At 36.6% G+C, this 20634-nt stretch overlaps 1 protein-coding gene across 2 annotated transcripts in view; it reads right to left on the bottom strand.

Moving 5' to 3' along the window:
- Positions 1 to 818: 818 nt before the first annotated feature.
- Positions 819 to 20634, bottom strand: part of LOC139122098 (protein dcd1A-like) — a 53646-nt gene continuing 33830 nt past the window's right edge. The window contains exons 5-20 of one of the 2 annotated variants that reach the window (XM_070687486.1): positions 16488 to 16622; positions 15405 to 15634; positions 14797 to 14904; positions 9134 to 9266; positions 8735 to 8832; positions 7999 to 8066; positions 7612 to 7661; positions 6408 to 6466; positions 5672 to 5706; positions 5080 to 5174; positions 4606 to 4716; positions 4270 to 4364; positions 3467 to 3577; positions 2508 to 2622; positions 1952 to 2168; positions 819 to 1036 (exon numbers count right to left, since the gene is read on the bottom strand). In XM_070687486.1, the coding sequence (XP_070543587.1) occupies positions 979 to 1036; positions 1952 to 2168; positions 2508 to 2622; positions 3467 to 3577; positions 4270 to 4364; positions 4606 to 4716; positions 5080 to 5174; positions 5672 to 5706; positions 6408 to 6466; positions 7612 to 7661; positions 7999 to 8066; positions 8735 to 8832; positions 9134 to 9266; positions 14797 to 14904; positions 15405 to 15634; positions 16488 to 16622 (1718 nt within the window). In that variant the 3' untranslated portion in view covers positions 819 to 978. The remainder of the gene's footprint in view (positions 1037 to 1951; positions 2169 to 2507; positions 2623 to 3466; positions 3578 to 4269; positions 4365 to 4605; positions 4717 to 5079; positions 5175 to 5671; positions 5707 to 6407; positions 6467 to 7611; positions 7662 to 7998; positions 8067 to 8734; positions 8833 to 9133; positions 9267 to 14796; positions 14905 to 15404; positions 15635 to 16487; positions 16623 to 20634) is intronic. The other variant, XM_070687485.1, reaches the window with a different exon arrangement.

Raw genomic sequence — 20634 nt, 5'->3', positions numbered from 1 at the left:
TCAAATTCTAACGCGACTGGCAGACAAGTTTTCAGGAAATTCGAGCGTTGGTGTTCGGGAATCAATGACCCTTGGCGATTTGAACCGACCGTCAATCAAACGCTTGCATAAACTCTGTTTGCAGGATTAGCAAAATGTGACAAAAGGTTGAGATCAGTTTGTGTAATCAATGTTATAGAAATCAAACATCATACTGGCCATGTGTTTGACTGGGAGGAGAACTCCACTAATGCGAGAACCTGGGATTGAAAAGTGCGGCTTTAAAGGTACACGGTCGCCGTAAATTTGCATATTCCATATTTGGTAAAAGGCGGGGCTTAGCGTGCAGACGACAAGTATCTTTTGTGTCACCCCTTTCCGTAATGTTTACCCGAACAAATTTTGCACGCAAGATTTTGTTTCATCTAAATTTTACAGTCTATGTTAGAGTTGAGTGAAATCACAGCTACAACATCTGTTGTTTAACAACTATGGAATGATTTTAGGTGTGCAAACTAGCGACAATTTCCGTCAGACATTCTGACTTCAAAGTTAAAGCATGATTCTTGATAAAAACCTTGAACCTTTTTGCCTCCATGTAGCTAGTATCTATTAACCATGATGAGGTGATTGTATTTGTATCATTTTCTTTTTTTCTCATGTTAATTGCATTGGTATCTTTTGTATCATTTATATTTCTGGTGAAATAAACAAACAAATAATGAAATAAATAATGAAATATACTTTCGCTGTCGAACACCTCTCTCTCTCTCTCTCTCTCTCTCTCTCTCTCTCATACACACACGCGGGCACACAATATTGGAGGTCGACTCTACAGAGAATGTAGAATGTATTTTTATTTAAAGTAAGACTAATGAACATTGAAGAGGAAATACATTAAAATTACTACAATTAAGCAATTTCTTCATCAATTATCAATAGCATGTGTTCTTCGTTCCAGTTTGACATGTATCTTCTTTGTCAAAGTCAATATAAACTTCAGATGGAGGGATTTTCCTCAGCGAATAGTTTGGTCATATCCAGTCTAACAAATGGCCTGAAATAAGGAATTGAAAGAGTAATTAAGGTAAGTATAGAAGGATAAAACAAATAAAGTAATATGCCATTGATCCCCCAGGCAGTCATCCAGCTCGTTAAAATTTCGAAACATTGTCAAAACACTCTTGTGAGACTTTTATGTGTGCAATATCATTTCTCTCGTCATATTTTCAATCGGTTCCATTGAGATTTTGAACAATGTTGCAGCGACATTTCCCTAGGTGAATAGTATCGCGTATGCAATCAGGTACGGAGACATAATATCAGTAGTCAGTTAATTCGCTTAAATGCCAACAATCGTTTTCTACATTTTCTACAATATTGTATATTTCTCAACTTATTTGAAATTAAGAGTAATACTTTGCCTTCGTCATAGTTGGTCTCTCTATTATCTTGCAGTATGCAAGAACTAATCTAGCCTTTACCTAGCCACCTGCCTACGCGTCACGAAATCTCCCCCCACCCCATTATTTGCCCATGAAAACATCACAATGCCCTGTGTTATATCCATTTAGCACGGAAAAGATATTTTCCCATAAAAGAATAACGCGCGAAATTCATGTCTAGCAAAAAGTTATGCAAATCAGCTAGCATAACCTTGACGAAAACTGTTTAGTTATTACAGAACGAAAGTCCATTTCGTTTTCGTGGATTCAACACTGATGACAGTATTCAAGGAATAGGATTACATTGATGACAGTATTCAAGGAATAGGATTACATTGATGACAGTTTTCAAGGAATAGGATTACGCGATTTACATACCTTGGTTTCTATCATCTTGTGATCACATAATGTCATGTGCGAATCTATAGACTGATTTAGAACAACATATTCGAAAAATTGGCAGCTAACAGACCATCGTTCTGATGTATTTAAGGCGCCTACTTCAAGTACTTGTCAATGTAACGTACCTGTCATATGCATATTCTGGGCCAGACGCGCCATCCTTTCTTGCATTTGCTACATACATAAGATTATTTTTAAAGTCGTAAATAGCAGCATGCTGATCTCCACTTTGAACGATAGATACGACATCTCTAATGGTATTCTCGGCTGTGATGTTGCCATGGTATTTCTTTAATTGCCGTCCAAGAACACTAACCCAGTCCTTGTGTACCCATCCACGACCTCAAATAAAACATTCACAGCGTCATTAATCGATTCTTTGAAAAAAGATCATTTTTTGGTAAAATTGAGAGCTTTGTTTTTATGAAACAAGATAGGTTGGCTGTGCTATAAAGCACGCCTGTCCTTGAAGACACGTTGGAACGGATGAGGGAAAAATGATATAAATTTGGAAAACTTGAACTTATGTCTATGTTCGTCTGATTCTTCATCAAACTTGTTTTTCGGTTTGTACCAAAGAAAAGACAAGACAAGACAGAGTTGCGTAATATTAAGATCTGATTTGATTTTTTTTCCCCCTGGCAAATTTGTTGTCCGACTGAATATTATCATTTTACTCACTCCAATAAACAAGGCCTTCCATACGGGGGTGCCACTCTCCAATCGGTAACATGTTCTTGTCGTCATAGAAGTTTGATACCCCAGCTGAGTACTGGACACCACGGAATGTACCAAGCTGCATATTTCAATAAAATATTACTGACAAACTAGTAGCGGAACCTATTGTTTTTATGATTTGATTAGCTATAAGCAATGACTTTACCGCACTCTTTAACAATTATAGAGATTCATACTGTCAGTAAACGATTAACAAACAATTCGTTTTATCGATTATGCTGCGCCATATATATTATATATTATGTATATATATATATATATATATATATATATATATATATATATATATATATATATATATATATATACAGATTACTTCAAGTACAAAGTAATGAAATATATTACTTAAGTTTTATGCATCTTACAATCCTCAGATAGAAGTGAAAGGATTACTAGCTCGACACTCTTACATATATGATTGGGACGAACCATTCTATTTGTAGGTGGTGTTAAAATTCGATAAATAATATTTGTTTTGGTGGCGACGTTTTGAAACCAACTCAGAGCGTTTGTTAACACCACCTACAAATAGAATGGTTCGTCCCAATCATATATGTAAGAGTGTCGAGCTAGCAATCCTTTCACTTGTATCTGAGGATTGCAAGATGCATGAAACTTAAGTAATAGATTTCATTACTTTGTACTTGAAGTAATCTGTTTATTTATAACGCTCTGCTTCAGCATTGAGCACTGTAATTTCCCACGAGGACATCTGTATACTTCGATATATATATATATTATATATATATATATATATATATATATATATATATATATATATATATATATATATATATATATATATATATATATATATGTATATCTTGGAATCAATTTATCAAACCAACTCCAATGATGCACTACCCACTTTCCATCACCAACTCCCATGATGCATTGCTTACCTTCCCATCACCAACTCCCATGAGTAAATCACACGTTCTATGAGCATTGGATATGCGATTGATAGAATCGTCCACAGTGACATCAAACTGTAGAATATCCCGAAGTAGATACTGTGAAAAAATGAACATTCGTAATGTTGGGAGGGAAGTCTGATTAATTGAATTAAACGATGACGTGGTTTCCACCTGTTACTTTCGACCATACGCCATTCGATCGAAGTGATGGTGTTAATTCTAATAAAGAAAGAAGATGTGATATCAATACAATTTAAGTTGTGCAAAAATGTATAGTTCTAAATCTATGGAATATCTGCGTAAGTAGTAAAATGTGTTTTATGTCATCGATATATTATCTATGATCATTTCATGTTACACTCATACAGATACGCCTCGGTATGATACGTAATGACCAACTCTACAGGACTATTTCAGGTGATTCCCCGTTATTGCAATTTTGATAGAGACTTTGTGTTATTGGTACCATTGACATGTAATAAATTACATAACTGTCTCTGTCAAAGAAGAACATCGTATTCAACTGACCAGATTTTTTTTACCCGTGAAAAGTCCTTCATAGACCGATACCTCCGAAATTCACAGTTGTACAAGACACTTTTACACATCATGGCTTACTGTACTGTAGTGAACTGCAATAAACATGGCATGTTGGCAAGCAAACGTTTAATGATCTTGTAGAGGCATACGTGTGTAAGATTTCACTAGTCAATGCAGCGCTGCACGGCATCGTCTGGACAAAACATGACGGGACACAGAAATATGCTATGTTTTCCGACCCAACTCACTGTGAATGGAACACCGAATCTGGATTCAGATCCCCAGGTTTCATCACCATCTACCACTCCAATTTCGCTGATAGCCAGTTGTTGTTCTGACATACCTACGAAAAGTAAAATGTACAGCAGGTTAGAAGCTTTCTTTTGTCAAACGTTATTACAACTTAAATTGCGAATTTACAATAACTACTCTTGATCTATAGTTCGTTAACTCTTTGATCGTTACAAGAGCGTGTAAATTTATTAAACCAGATATATTTAATGTAGAAATTATTCTTGCCAATCTACACTCCAACGTGGAACGTATTGATAAAAGTCAGAAAACGACCAAAATAAAGAGTTTACCGGTGACTGATCCAAGCCAGCCAGTCCAACCAACATTTGCAAAGGCGTGTCCATTGCTGCCATCTTTATTAGGATGATACACAGTCACTTGGACGTGGTTCTTGAATGGACCTGAGAAACGTCAATAAGACCACATTCCAGAATTGTGACCGGTGAATACACTGGTTTGTAATTCGTTAAATCGTCAGTTAATAGATTTTACTAAATGAGATGTTTCAGTTCACTTTATCGTAACATCTTGATCTACCGAGATACATCAAGTAAGAAAACTGAGGATAACGGAAAACTAATCATGCCCTCCGAACAGTAAGAAAAAACAATGATAACATTATCCCAGCGATGGCTTCATCGACAATTGTGTAAACATAGTACAAGTCAGTGAAGAGAATGTCAATTACCGATCAATTTCAGTGCATCCTTCTCCAAATAAACTACATTTCATAGTCAACAGACTAACTAGCTTGATTTACTCACCATCGGCTGACCAATCTAAGGCACGTAACTGTAAAACCGATTCAGTTGAAGGCACAGCTTTTCCCCATGCACCGAACATGGAACACGTACCCTTCCTGGTCAAGGAGAATGCACAATTTTACGATTGTTCCAATGAGCAGTGAACAGACAGGTAAATTTGAAGTACATCGTCAGTCTCAATTATTCATGAAAAAATGGATAACAAGTAACTTATAAAAATTTTAAATCTAAATTTCCTGAGATGTACTTGACGATTCTTCACGTCGTGAAGTTTTACCATCATGGTCGTTCAACTATGATTGGTTTAAATCTCATAAACCTATTTGTGTCCTGTCCTACCAACTCAATGGACAGTCTTGGATTTAATATTAAATCAGAAGCGTGGGTGTTACATTAGAACAAAAGAATGTTGCGGCAAGGAAATTGGCATCTGTATCTAATTAGTATCTAATTGATACTAGGGTAAATCGAAATTAAAGTGGAACTATTATCAACTCACGTAAGGCACAGTGTTACAATTTTCAGATGATTAAGAATATACTAGTATTATTTTGTTACTTTAATGGTTATCAAGAACTGGAAAATAACTCACGTAATTTCTCCCAGCATATGTATCCTTTCGATTTTCTATTGGTACGAAATATAGTTATTATATAAAAACGAATAAGCAGATGAATAAAGGCGAAAAATCAATGATTATGATGATGATGGTGGTGGTGGTGGTGGTGATAATGCAAATGTCGACGGCGACAACAACGAAAGTAAAAGCTGCTGAATGAAAATCTGCAAAAATGTGATGCCGCCGCTTTACCAAATCATTTTTTCAACAACGTTACAATAAAGATGATCTTCCCATGGTGTAAGTGCACGATACGAAAAGTTCATTTGCCTTAAGTGCGTTGCGATGACCTTTGAACTTATTTGCAGATGCACATGCAAACATGATGATCGTTGACCTGGATGGCCAAATATATTTATTTCACAGCGCATTCATTGCTGATTTTCATCCCCCCTTCCCCTTTGTTGTACCAACTTAGCGAAGGCAGAGATATGTATTTTCCTGTCTGTTGTTCATCAACTCTCCTTGGAAATGACAAATTGATTTACGAACAGCAACTTTGAGGAAAATATCGCCACAAACCGCTTCACCAAATAACTTTATTCAATGACGACAAGCACTGTAGTTTATTGCATATTATTGTATTTGTCGAACTGATTAAATACATGTTTAAAAGTCATGCAGTCGAAGAATACGCGATACATTTTCATTATTACTTGGTTTGCAGTAAGATAATGGCGTATCACAAAATACATTGTACAGTTATTACCTTGTAATCGATGCCAGACGCGTCTGCCAGGCCTTTCATCTCGTCAAGAAAATACTGACCTGTACATAAGAGTAGAGAAAAACGAGAGTCTGGGCGAAGAAGATTGACACAAGGATAAACGAACACACTAACAGATATAGACAGATAGACAGACAGATATAACGAATGGAGCTAAAAATAAGAGTAAAATGCATTCCTTTACTTAAAGGGCCATTATTTGTAACTTTTGACCATTTTTTACCTCGGAAAATTCCATGTTGGAGGCTCATATTTGTTGCAAAATGTTGTTTTACGAAGAAACAAACATGATTAGTGATGTTATAGCCACATAAAACTGCTAATTTTTGTTCAAACGTATTGCCCTTCCGAGCTCGTTTGTTGACGTCTGGCGTGCTCAGCGTGCTGGTGGGGAGAACGCAGATATGGTGACGCCGCGATCACGCCAGATGTACAAGTTCACGTTTATTGCCGGATCAAAACAACATTGCATCGTGGATTGCCAGACATCTGGCTACGCAACGTGCTCGGACAATGGACTACGACGTAAGTACCGGGCATAAGTAATGAATATTTATTTTGAAATTGCTGTAAATGGCTCGCGCAGGTGCAGAAGAATGCCTACGTTGTAATTCGCGTGTCAACAGAGTTTGTATTTCTGTCCGGACAAAAATTGAAATTTTCGTTGTAAAATCACATGTTATTTAGTTGTAGGGCATGTAATGTTTCCGAATAATATGCGATTCTCTGTTATTTGACAGGCTATTCAACATGAGCCAGTGATCATTTCAATCAAAACTAACGGAAAAATCGCCAGAAGATACAGCTAATGGAACTTTAAAACACGATTGGAACTAATTTGGGATAATTGGATATTCATATTTTTCAAATTTCTCAAAAATGTCAGGTGCCATAAGCTTATAGCTGAATGATGCAATATTACAAATTACTCTTTAAAACAAGTGTATAACTTTAAAAAAAAAGCAGGTGAGCTTACATATGCAGATTAAACCGACATTACTTCACTATCCAATTGTCCCAAATTAGTTCCAATTGTGTTTTAAGGATATGAGATGGGCTTGTTCTTGACAGAAAGTGATATCATTTGCATTGCCAGGACATTTTGGATGGCAGAATTACGCTTACATCTTCTAAGTTATTTTATACTGAATATTAATGTGTATATAAAACAAACATGAAAACTCACTGGTATATTCCCTTGTCGCCAGGATCTCCAGGTCAAGGGCAAAGTCCATGCTGTCAAAATAATATGCAACAAGACTCTATGGACTCAGAGGTCGTTGCTTTTTCGCTTAACATTTATAGATGTGATTTGGAGTGGCGCGCTAATATATTTTCTCAAAAGTGCAATAAATCGATAGTCACTGCATGACACATTGCTACTGAAGCCATCTGACATCTGTCTTACCATGACAAGGTGATCAGAAATTTGAGAAGTCAACGGAAATAATCAAATACATAAATCAATAAGGACAAGTGTCCTTGTGAAACGCTTTTTATGAAAGCAGGAGATGGACAGTCAAATTTGACGTGTAGCTATCCGCTGTTGAAAATATGGCATTATTTAGCTTACCCATATTTGATGACGTCTTTCACAAACCAGGGAGCCAAAAATGATACAGTTTGGTTTACATAACTGTACTAGAATTAAAAAAATTAATAGTCAGTTTACAATATAGCACGACGTGGTATCTGACACAAATGACGATTTCACAATCCACAAGGAGTATAAGCAAAGTCTGCTGTTTTTTCCTGAAGTGCACCTCTTCAAAGTGAAAATTCACGTGGTAGGTATATAAATCCAGTCCTGAGGATGCATTTCCTTTGTAACATCATGGATTTCACTCCGTGGTGAGATTCCATGCATTTCCTTTATAACACAATGGATTTCACTCCGTGGTGAGATTCCATGCATTTTCTGACTTGAATACAAAAGTTCTCATTTTATCAATTATTTGTCACATTGTAATGGGTATAACTTTAAGTAAATGTCGACCTCAAGCCACCAAATCGTCTTTTAGCATGATTTCGAATATATCATTCAATTCATCTTGCATAAGTTGACATCTGTTGTGACTGCATCGCTCAATAGTTTTGAAGTTTGAGTCAGTAAAGTCAGTAATTGAAATCAACCTCCATGCACGTTGCAGCGACTCATTCGATTTTCCCGTACACTGTTTAACAAGATAAACTGACATGAATATCACGATCAAAATTTGCTTTTTACACTTCAATTACAGAAAATTGGAAATACTCAACCTCGGCCTGCTGATTGAATTAAGACTTCTATAAAAATGTCATATACTTACCGCTTTTTCTTCCAAATACTTGTAAACAGAATCAAAGAAGGCTTTTCCCTCTGCTTTCAAGATAGTTCCATGTGCATATCCCATTTCATAGGGTGTTCCTGATAGGAAAAGAGTAATCCAATTTGACCTAAACATAACCTAGAGGGTCGGAATCTTCACATGACAATGTCCTTTGTACATAACGCATCTTTTCTACAGCTGGAGAAACCTTCCAATCGCCTTCACGAATTAGTAAAATAAAGAAATTGATAATCTCTCTCGATTAACTGGTTTATAAATCCAATTTTTATCTCAACCTATTTCTGTAACCACAAATAAATTTCATTGAATAAACACTTCCTTGTGATGAACATTCAAACAGGCACGAAATGCAACTCAATCATAAGTAACAGAACCTACCCCAGACATGCAGAACTTTAAACTGGTCGTCTCCCTTACCGGCCATGTATAACTTGGCATTTTTAATTTGTTTTACAAACACTGGTGGATCAGTTTGGATCGGGTTGAGGTTAGGCTTGGCATGTGGGTCAGGCTGCTTACCGATTGTTACCAAGACAAAGAAGAAATAGATTTAGACGTTAAGATGGAGAGCTAAGCGAAAAGAAAACAAAAAATACGACAAAAGTCATCTACGGAGACTGAAGGATTAGATACAGGAGGAGATGGAGGCAGACAGACAGTGAAAGACAAAGGAGGACATGTACAAATACACTGATGATAGCAAAGACAGTATCAGGTACAGAGACAAAGCAACAAACGTAAAGTGTGTCATACAAACGTTTGAAATATCAAAACAAAATCGTCATTTTCTATCTTTGCAGCGCTTGGCACAAAACAAAATACGCCCTGTTCAAAGTTCATCAAATGACGGTATCCAAAGAGCATTATCAGTAAAGTTATTCCTTAACAGAGGAAATGGACGTTTTGTCAGCTATGGCGGATGACACAAACCATTGAACAGTAACTATATCAGTGGACAACCGCCAAATATTATCAAAATATCTTGCCTTCACACTACAGCTGTTAAAATATCACGTTTCCCGTAAATTACATACCCCAGCCAGAACGTTTGAAACTGCTGCCAAGAAAAAGACCGTACGGTAGAGGTTTGTTATATACATGGCGATGCTACAAATCCGGATCCAATTGTGATGTGCAATTATTGCTGAGAGCATTTGATGGACTTAGACACTAAAGTACGTAGTCCGCTACGGTGGGTTTGCGATTGTTAACAATGACAACAACATATTTACTCAGGAAAACGTCCCACAAATGCTTAATCATCGATAAACGTTAAAATGCAACTGTGTCCGCTCATAAACTTTTGCTCAGTTGTAAAGCTTCTCGTCTTTGCGCACCAAATTTAAAAAAAAACGAAATGTATCGATTCTTCCACACACTCTCGTTTTTATCCAACAGTCTAGCATTATAGCGTAGACAGTCCAGCGCTCTACTAGGATTCTACAACGCAAATCTCCCCCACTCTTTCCCTCCTCACAACAAACTTGCCAACTCTCTGCCGCACGCTTTCAAATCCATCGGAAAACTCCCGAAAACAACTCAATCATATTCACTGCTTGCCCACTTGGCCCTTTTTGTCGTTGTCCGCCAAGCATTTCCCAGTTCGCATCCCCTTGCACGAACAGCTTTGTCGGTAGGGCCTGCAAGCTTAATCTGTTCAGAACAATGTGTACTGTTACCATGGATGTAAAGTATAAATATCTGTATTTTATAATCTTTGTCATCTTTGCAAAGCTTTGTAAATTTGAAAACGTATCTGACATTTTTGAAGGCAAAGAAGAATTTCAAACCATCTCATACAGATGGCGAAGTTGTTGCTTAGCTATGCTTGATGGACTTAAGAAGAACGTTTACTTGTAATCGTAAAAATAAGACAAAGTATCAGAAGCTGTTTCTATAAAAATGTGTGTAAAATAGGATACTATCGGGACTGTCCATTAAGACAGAGTAAGAACTAGAAACGATGTTGAATAATCCGATATAAATAGAACAGGAATCAAAAATATCCATGAGACTTTGGATACATTTGAGAAATACTAATGTACTAAACATACATATGTCAAAAAAGTTAATTTCAAATTGAAATTTATAATGCAGCAGCATTAAGACTTGCATTACAGCGATTACGACAAAGTGAGACTACAACTCTGAATTTCGACGTCCTCTCAAAGATTATATTCTGACCAAAACTTGTGATATATACTTTTAAATCAGGTAGGAACATGAAGAAAAGACGTTCTTGCTAACTTTAGATAAGTTTCTCGGTAAATATAACCCGCAACAAAACAAAAAGTATCTTCCTGTTAAAATTTACCGAGGGATCAATCGACAGCTGTACGCAAAGACTTCCAATTGGCTAAACAAAGCAGAAGAATAAGGTGGAAATATTGCTTAAGGCTCACAGCAGTAGTAAAATGGTTTTTTATCCAATCGGTAAAAATTGTGTACCAGGCAAGAAAAACGCTCATCTTTTATCTCCATTGAAACACCTTTTCGTAATAAATAAAAGACACAACGTAATTGAACTTTGATCATCATATTTATTCTGTTGATTGGTACAAAAATGCCTTTCTCTCTTAACTTGAAAAATAATTTGTACGAATTTGATTAGACGCAAGTAAACTATACTGGTGATAGCAGACGAAGACAAAACATGCAACAGGTAGTTTTGTTATGTGGTATCATCTTTTGCTTGATATTGGAAAGCCCTTGAAATGTGTTTAATCGACGACTGTGTGATAATACGAGTATTTACACAGGATTTGTTACTATACATACACAGACAGAGTTCTAGCAGATACATTGCAGTGTTGACCAATTAGAGAATTTAAAAGTGATTAAATCTTGTTTATAAAGAGGAACACAGATATTTAGAGTCACAGCCATAAAGAAGGCATGTGTAATTTCTTAATATAATAATATACATAGATACATGAGAAGAGTTTAAAAGTTTGACTCCTTAAATACCCGAGACTATTTTATGTGATTGACAATATTGGTTACACAATATTGGTTACACAATATTTCAAGTACTTATATTTCACACAAAACACCTATTAATATTCGTAATTTTCCTTTCATTGAAATCATCAAAACAATTTTATGAGGCATACGTATATGTATTTTCTGACCAATTTATTCGTTCATGCATTTCATTCATTCAGGGATTGCCTGCTGTTAGGCGACCGGTGAGAGAGTGGTGTCCATATAAGCACGCAAATAAGCTTTTCAAAAAAATCAGCTTTGCTGCTTTTGTTAGAATATTTATGTAATGTATATTGTGAAAAGTTTGGTACTCACACTCAAAATCTTCCTCACAAAGAAACACACGCGCTCAGTACATCTAATTGTATATCGTTTTCAACATTGTTAACCATTCTCGCGAGCCAGAGCATGATTTCCGGTCCGCGAATCAACGCAAAAAATGTTATCATGTCGCTTTCTGTACCGATAGCAAGTCTTTCTGTCTTTCTGTTTATCTCATGAATAAACACGAGGAAAAGGAAGATCATCTAATATGTGCACTATTCCCATAATGCTTTGCTAAATTTAGTTACTATCAACACCTCAATTATCATCATATGATCATATATAACAATTTTAGAAGATGCATTTAATAAAAGAAAAGCATTGATATGTGTGCACACGGTCCCGCCGTGGAGTGCATGATATTTTGTTTGAAAGATGAACAAACCAGTACCTTTTGAACGTAAACGCGACGAACATACAGCACATATACACGGGCGCCGTTACATACACTCAAATACATATTAACACAAACAGCGTTGACGACTTCTTCGACTACGACACAGTGATTAATATAGTACCGTGGTAACCAAGACTACGACACAGTGATTAATATAGTACCGTGGTAGCCAAGACTACGACACAGTGATTAATATAGTACCGTGGTAACCAAGACTACGACACAGTGATTAATATAGTACCGTGGTAGCCAAGACTACGACACAGTGATTAATATAGTACCGTGGTAGCCAAGACTACGACACAGTGATTAATATAGTACCGTGGAACCAAGACTACGACACAAGTGAATTAATATAGTACCGTGGTAGCCAAGACTACGACACAGTGATTAATATAGTACCGTGGTAGCCAAGATACGACACAGTGATTAATATAGTACCGTGGTAACCAAGACTACGACACAGTGATTAATATAGTACCGTGGTAGCCAAGACTACGACACAGTGATTAATATAGTACCGTGGTAGCCAAGACTACGACAAAGTGATTAATATAGTACCGTGGTAACCAAGACTACGACACAGTGATTAATATAGTACCGTGGTAGCCAAGACTACGACACAGTGATTAATAGTACCGTGGTAGTCAAGACTACGACACAGTGATTAATATAGTACCGTGGTAGCCAAGACTACGACACAGTGATTAATATAGTACCGTGGTAACCAAGACTACGACACAGTGATTAATATAGTACCGTGGTAGCCAAGACTACGACACAGCAATTAATATATAGTGCGTTTTACCTAGGTACCGCAACTCAGCGTACGAGACGGACACAATCCACATACAAAACAAACGATTAGCTTAGGTATCACGATACATTTGAAAGTCACCGACTCATTGATTAATTACAGTAAACCAGTATGGGGCAGCCGCTCTGTCTAGACTGAGAGATACACTTGATCTACAATGTATGGCTTTGTAGTTAGTTTCTGTTGAGAATACCTTCACCTCTTGAACTCCTAGCTGAAATTGTAAAAGAAACACATTGTATATCAAGTCTAGTCAACTGTTGATCTCTCAGTCTAGACAACGGTTGCCCCATGCTGGTTTACTGTAATAATCGACGAGTCGGTGGCTTTGAAATGTGCCCGTGATACCCAAGCTAATCGTGTGTTTTGTACGTGGATTGTGTCCGTCTCATACGTTGAGTTGCGATACCTTGGTGAAACGCACTGTAGTACCGTGGTAGCCAAGACAAATACCATACGCATAAGGTAACCCTACTTTACAAAATTTTTGTATCGAGTAATTTCTTGACTGTAATTAATACCCTGCGAGTTTGATAACAATTTATTTAATTGACAGCTAATCTCATTGATACGTTGTAAGTTAATATGACGTCATAATTTAACTTTGGATACTAGTGTTCATCTAATGAAACACTTACAAACCTCTGATTACGTAAATTTACAAAGTCCACGACGTTCACTTTTCGACAATCACTTTGTCAATTAAATGCCTATTTCATTATTGAGTTATAAAATAATGTAAGTTTATATGAATTATTGGCATCATAAAAAAGAGTAGGTTTCCGGATTTGAAATTACCATTACGACTTCTGATCAGTAAGACAAAAATAAAATATTTGTACCATAGATTTTTGTCTTACTGATCAGAAGTCGTAATGGCAATAAAATATTTGTACCATAGATTTTTCGTTAAACAAAAATTGTGTGGTAATCCTAGAGAATGCTAACACATAACTTGTGAATATCATTCTTCATTGTACGTCACCTTTCTTCAAAATTTGGTTAAAATATTCAACCGTTTTAAGAAATCGGATATTATTTGACGTTGTGACTAGAAATGGTTTTAAAACGTGTGTCACAAGACTAAAGAATGGGAGCGGAATTACGTGAGCCAACCATGTTCTACTTCTCCGCTGCAAATCGGCCAAAAGAATGCATTGAACAATATGAAAAGAAATGGAAATACTATTCGCGATATCTTGTCAATCAAAAGAGAGCGTTTTTGCCATTTCTTTTGTCTCCTTTGTGAAGAGTAGTCAGATATATCCTGTCCCTTTATTGGACTCAGCATCGTTGCATCATTCTCATCCGCACCTTGTACATCACTTTGGGATATTTTCTTTTTCTGTAAATGCAGAATACAAGCAACACAAATTTTATCTTTGATATCTCCTGTTATCTTGATACAAGAAGCAAAACTTTTAATGCGATATTCTATAGTATTTAAAATGCGTTGACTTTTCTCTCTAGTAAAGCGTTTAAAGATATGTTTAGGTGATGTTAACGTTACAGCCTTACCTGTACTTTTTTAATTTTACCAATTGTTAAAGTATAGTTGACGAGGGCAAATTCCAGTAAAGAGGCAAAGACAAAAACCAAACACAACGACATCCAAACATCCACAGCCTTTTGATAAATATAACAGACATTTTGTAAGTACATACATAAGAATATAATGGTGTGAAAGTCTCAGTGTGTGAAATAAAACAAGAGTAGACCTTTCTCAGCTAGACGTGTCTCTTGCATAGATTATTGGAATCTTATCATTCTGAAAGCTGGAGAGGAACGTGGGGGGAGTTTTACCATCTCGACTTCTGACAATTTCATTTTTTCATATACCGCCAATTTAGTAAATTAGCCGCCATCTCTCTGCACATTGTACCACAAATATTTCTCAACACATAGTAAGAAGTGCAGATTGACTGCTAATTTGGTTTCCCATTCAAAAAATGCAATGTAAATCCATGTAAAGGATTTCAAAGTTTATTTCTTTTGCCTTGTTGCAATATTTCTATCACCATCCTAGTATTCAGATTTAGGATTTTACAGAAATTATTAAAGGAGAAAAAATGTTCTGTTGTGATCTTTGCATAAATCGATTGAAAGAAAAGATGTTTCAAAATTACCGTTATGTACGAAACTTTGGGAAGTTCATCCCTCACAGCGATTGACATCGTCGTTATGGTCAGAACAGTTGTTATACACAAGGCGACTCTAGCGGGCGCTGCCTCGGGATTTATCCAGAATGAAACCCACGAAAGAACGACAAGAAGAGAACTTGGCAAAAATGTGCTTATGACGTAATATCCTATTTTCCTTTTCAGAGTAAAATGAAGTTCCAACGATGAAAAGTTACCTGTAATGATGCCAAGTAAATTGTTCTGAATACAAAGTATGTACACGAACACTGTTACTCTTTCCTCCAGTAAGTCTGGCATGGAATAAATCTTTAACGTTTTTATTCCGATGTTTGATATATGCATGTAAACTATGTAATTATATTAGGTTTATTAAATATTATCTGATGTGAAAGTTGAATTCGTCTTTTTAACAATACCATATCTGGTCATTTGAAATTTTGTGCCAATTTATTGGGCCAAAGCAGTTGAAATTCGATAATAGCTTGGTTATTTTGTTGCATGCCAGCATTTTGCATGTTTATAATTGTCATGCAGGACAGATTTGTTGAAAGTTAGTCACATGACATGTCTGAATGTACAAATCCCTCTCAGTATCGTACATGTGTCTCATATTCCAATATTTCAAGTTAGCAGGATTACGAAAGTCACCCAAAATAACCACTCGAACATAAGCCATTGCGTCACAACTTGCAACCTATCTGTGTGAGAATAATGCTACATGCAAGGACTGTTGATGTAGACAGTATAAAGTCATGTGTTCCAGACACAGGCGCATGTTGGCTGGGTAGTCTACTTGATAATAGATTGTCCGCTCGATCTATCGATCGCATACTCTTTGCTCTGCCCTCCAATGCAATTAAAATACCCCCCCCCCCCCGCATCGGAGGGCAGAGCAAAGAGTACGCAATAGATAGATCGAGTAGACAATATATCGATCAAGCAGACTACTCAGCCAACCTGCGACCGTGGTTCCTGATGTTTTGCGTCGATTATGTTACATGATACACCTAAAATCCGCTGCATTCGTACCGTAAAGTAAGTGCGAAAACGAGGCAAAGAAAGACATACCGGTGGGATAGATATGTGGAACTTCAATGGCTTCAAATTGATTGATTTCGAATTGTTGAAGCTCCAAGTCTTCCTCTTGTTGTATTGGCTCAAATGATTGCCAACGGAAGAACATTTCATCCGTTGTGTAGCTATCTATGAGAGGGGAATGAACATAAGTGAGTCTGGAAGAGTACTGTTGACACTGGCTGCTATGCGATCTAGTTGTATATGTTTTCTCAATCACATCGCAAAAGTTTGATCCGTCATATCATGTCGCTGAACAATAACAAACAAAGATTCAAGGCTTTCATGCAATCAATGTAACATTTATTTCATTGTTTTAAATTATCAATATGCACATGCTACAATCATAACCACTAACTGTACGACTTAGGAGTCAAAACCGTACCGTACGTGCATTCCAGTTAGCTGATTGAGCATCCTTACATGAAATACATTTATATATGATACGCGTCTGGGTGAAAATTAAGGGGAGAAGTCAGGTTATGAAATTTCGATTTCATAAAATTGTGATCAGGAAAATAGAAGTGATGGTAGATTATCAACTCTAATTTCATTTATGATCAAGTCAAGGTTGAATCGTTTGCTAAAATAGGATTCATTTAAATTTTAACCATCTGGGAAATTGACACATCTCTATTTTAAGAGGCCAAGAACTATACGGGTATTTTATGATTCAATGTTCGTTTTGGGCGAGTGCTGGTGACTGGATGTTGATACCAATGCAAATTACAAAAATCAACATTTTCTAAGAAGAACTAAATTATTCTTCTACTTAGTTCTGACATGATGGTCAAGCTTACTGGTCATTAATACGACAAAGATATATCAGTGGTGTTATGTAGTCACCGTTAAGAAAATGTCAACTGCTGCCTAGATGAGCCAGACCGCAAAGAGTCAAATATGACCCTTTGATTTGGTTTTGAGTGAACTCATTGAATTCGAGTCAACAACCGCAAATCACTGGCTTACGTTGAGTAATATGTCTTACATAGTGTAGCACAGAGGAGTTGAAAGAGAGCTAAGGGCTGAAACGTATATGCAAAACATTAAAACTAGCAACACTCTTTATTTACATTGACCCTTGGAGACAGAGACACTCAGGCCTCTGAAGTCTTTCTGTAGATTTGCCTCTACATTTAATATGACATTCTCGCCGTTAGACCTCCCATGGCATCTGTGTGATCGCGTATAAACAGACGCAAAGACAGACACAGTACATTCCTGACATTTGTGAAGAAAATGAGCAATCGTTCCTCCCCATACCTTCACATGTACATTGTACTTATTCAGAGCACAAGGCACTTGTTCTTGTCTTCCTTCGTTCTTAGGGACTGGACATAAATTACAGGGGGAGGGGTGGGCCGGTGTTTTGCGAAACACCGCTGCATTAAAATAGTGACCCTTCAAAAGTTCATGCACAAAAATTAGTGACCCTCCCCCTTATCCGTGCATGAAAATAAGTGACCCTCCCCTGTTACTCAATATCCCCCCAACAAACCCGCAATGTCTTCAAGACCCCCTTCTGACTTGCTATATATACTTTTGAAGTCCCCCTCTCAAAAGGAAGGCAAAATGTGGCCGATGTAACACTTTGTCCAAAAAATATCAAAGCATATGTGTGTGATAATTCATGTAAATGTACTTTGCTTGAAGTGGCACGTAAAAAGTGCATGTGTGTACAAAAAATGTAATTTTTGGATTTCATCGATAATGTTGATTCACTATACATGGTAGTCGACTATGAGAAAACTATGAACGTGTATTTTCCAATATAAAACTAGCAATATCTGTTCATCCATTGATGTTTAATAACTGATATAAATATACTTTATTAGCATGGGTTGTTTACAAGTGCACATGTGAACAAGATATTTGATTTCGGAATTTCGCTCAAAATGTTGATCCACTATACATGGGAGTCTATGACAAAACTGTAAAAAAAAATTTCACAATTAAAAATATGCACTATTTGTGCATGTATGGACCCTGAATAATTGATATAATTGTACTTGATTAGAAGAGGGTGTTAACACGTACATCTGTGTACAAGAAATTTGTTTTTGGAATTTCGCATAAAATCTTGATTCATTATACATTGTAGTCTATGACGAAACTATGAATATTTTTTTAAAATACAAAACTTGTCAAATCTCGTGTATTTAGGTATGCTTGATTATTGATATTCATGTTCTTGATTAGACAAGAGTGGTTACAAGTCCATGTATGTGCAAGAAATTTGATTTTGGAATTTCACTGAAATGTTGATTCATAATACATGGCAGTCTTTGATGAAACCCTATGAATAATTTTTTTCTAATACAAGTGGTTTCAAGTCAATGGTTGTGCAAGAAATTTGATTTTGGAATTTCACTGAAATGTCGATTCACTATGCATGGCAGTCTATGATGAAACTATGAATATTTTTTCCAATACAAAACTAGGTAAATCTGTGCATTTATGTACACCTAATTATTAGTATTAATGTTCATGATTAGACTAGGGTATTTTCAAGTCCATGGTTGTGCAAGAAATTTGATTTTGAATTTCACCGTAATGTTGATTCACTATACATTGTAGGTTATGAGGAAACTACAAATAACTCATAGGTTATCTGATCCTAAATTGTTATTCAAAAGTTGTTAGACCTGAAGCTTCCAGTTGTTATTGATGACACTATGCACTATTCTGAATAGTTTGTATTCTGTCAATGTCCTCAAAAAATAAAAATGTACATACAGCGACATGAACATTTGACACCAACCTATACCAAATGTATTGTCAATGGGAGAATGATATCAAATAAGTGATCTCCCAAATTGTTATTAAAAGAGTCATTAAAGGGGACAGTTATGCACAATAGAGGAGTTGGATAAGTAGAAATCATGACAACTTTTATCAATGTGGCTGCTTGGATCATCAATACATTGTTTATTATACCCTTAAACTTGCGCCCGAAGGGCGCGCCGAAAATTGAAATGGCAGAAAATGAAAGTGCCAGGAGGTATTTTTTCTTTTTTCAGTATTCCATATTCTTCAATACATGCACATGAAATTTTAGCTTTTATGCATAAAAAAGATGACCCTCCCCATAGGCTTGCACAAAATTTTATGACCCTTCAAATATGCTTGCGCGAAAAATGCCGACCCACCCCCCCTCTGTAATTTGTGTCCAGTCCCTTATATCGCTTGTGATGATAACTTACTGACATATTTTCAAGTGTATTGGGCATCGTCCTACCTATGCAGCACTGTTCAATGTTGCTCTACATGTATAACGGAAACTGTACTTTGTCGATAGTAAAACTTAGGAAATTGTGTACCATAAGATTTTCTATCGTTTAAAGACACAGCCGCTATATAGTGACGCAAGTAGTATACAAACTGTTGTTTCTCTCTCTCTCTCTCTCTCTCTCTCTCTCTCTCTCTCTCTCTCTCTCTCTCTCTCTCTCTCTCTCTCTCTCTCTCAGCCTCCATTTCACTCACGAGGTTCACAACACCCAACCACGCAACTCACCAAAAAATTGGGGTTCATAAGTTCATTTCAACGAGGAGGACTCACCTATTGCCGGGTGAGACCCAGCACGGAATATCCTTTTAGACATGAATGATGATGTGTATAATGATATAAAGTAAGCACGGAATATCCTTTTAGACATGAATGATGATGTGTATAATGATATAAAGTAAGCATGAAAATTCTAAGGAACACATGCCAGTGGCTTAAGCTGAGCTCGACGGAGCTCTACGGTCGCAAGTGCACGGGGGAGCACTGCGGCATCCAAAACTTTAAGGTCAAGAAGGGTTCGTGTACGAAGCCGTGCTTTGTCTGCTGCGAGGAGTTACGAATAAGATATCCCTTTGCGGGAGGTGTGGGTACAAAAATGTGAAATGGAGGCTTAACGAGGGGTGTGCGCCAGAACCAAGAGTTTGTATACTAGTGACGCGGTTTACTCATCAACGAGCGTAATGCCTAAGTTTACATTATATTACAAGTACTTAGATCTTGTTATTATAAATTTTAAAAAGTCCAATCAAACATAAAGTGCTCTAATTATCCCAAACTTGTAAATTAAAGTCATATTTCTCATCGAGTCAAACTTACTTGCAGATTTACGAGGATGTCAATTCTACATTTTCAGTC

Source organism: Ptychodera flava, chromosome 21 (genome assembly GCF_041260155.1).
Source record: "Ptychodera flava strain L36383 chromosome 21, AS_Pfla_20210202, whole genome shotgun sequence".
Lineage (NCBI taxonomy): Eukaryota > Metazoa > Hemichordata > Enteropneusta > Ptychoderidae > Ptychodera > Ptychodera flava.
Note: the sequence above shows the minus strand (reverse complement) of the source record. Positions and strands in the feature narration are given on the sequence as shown.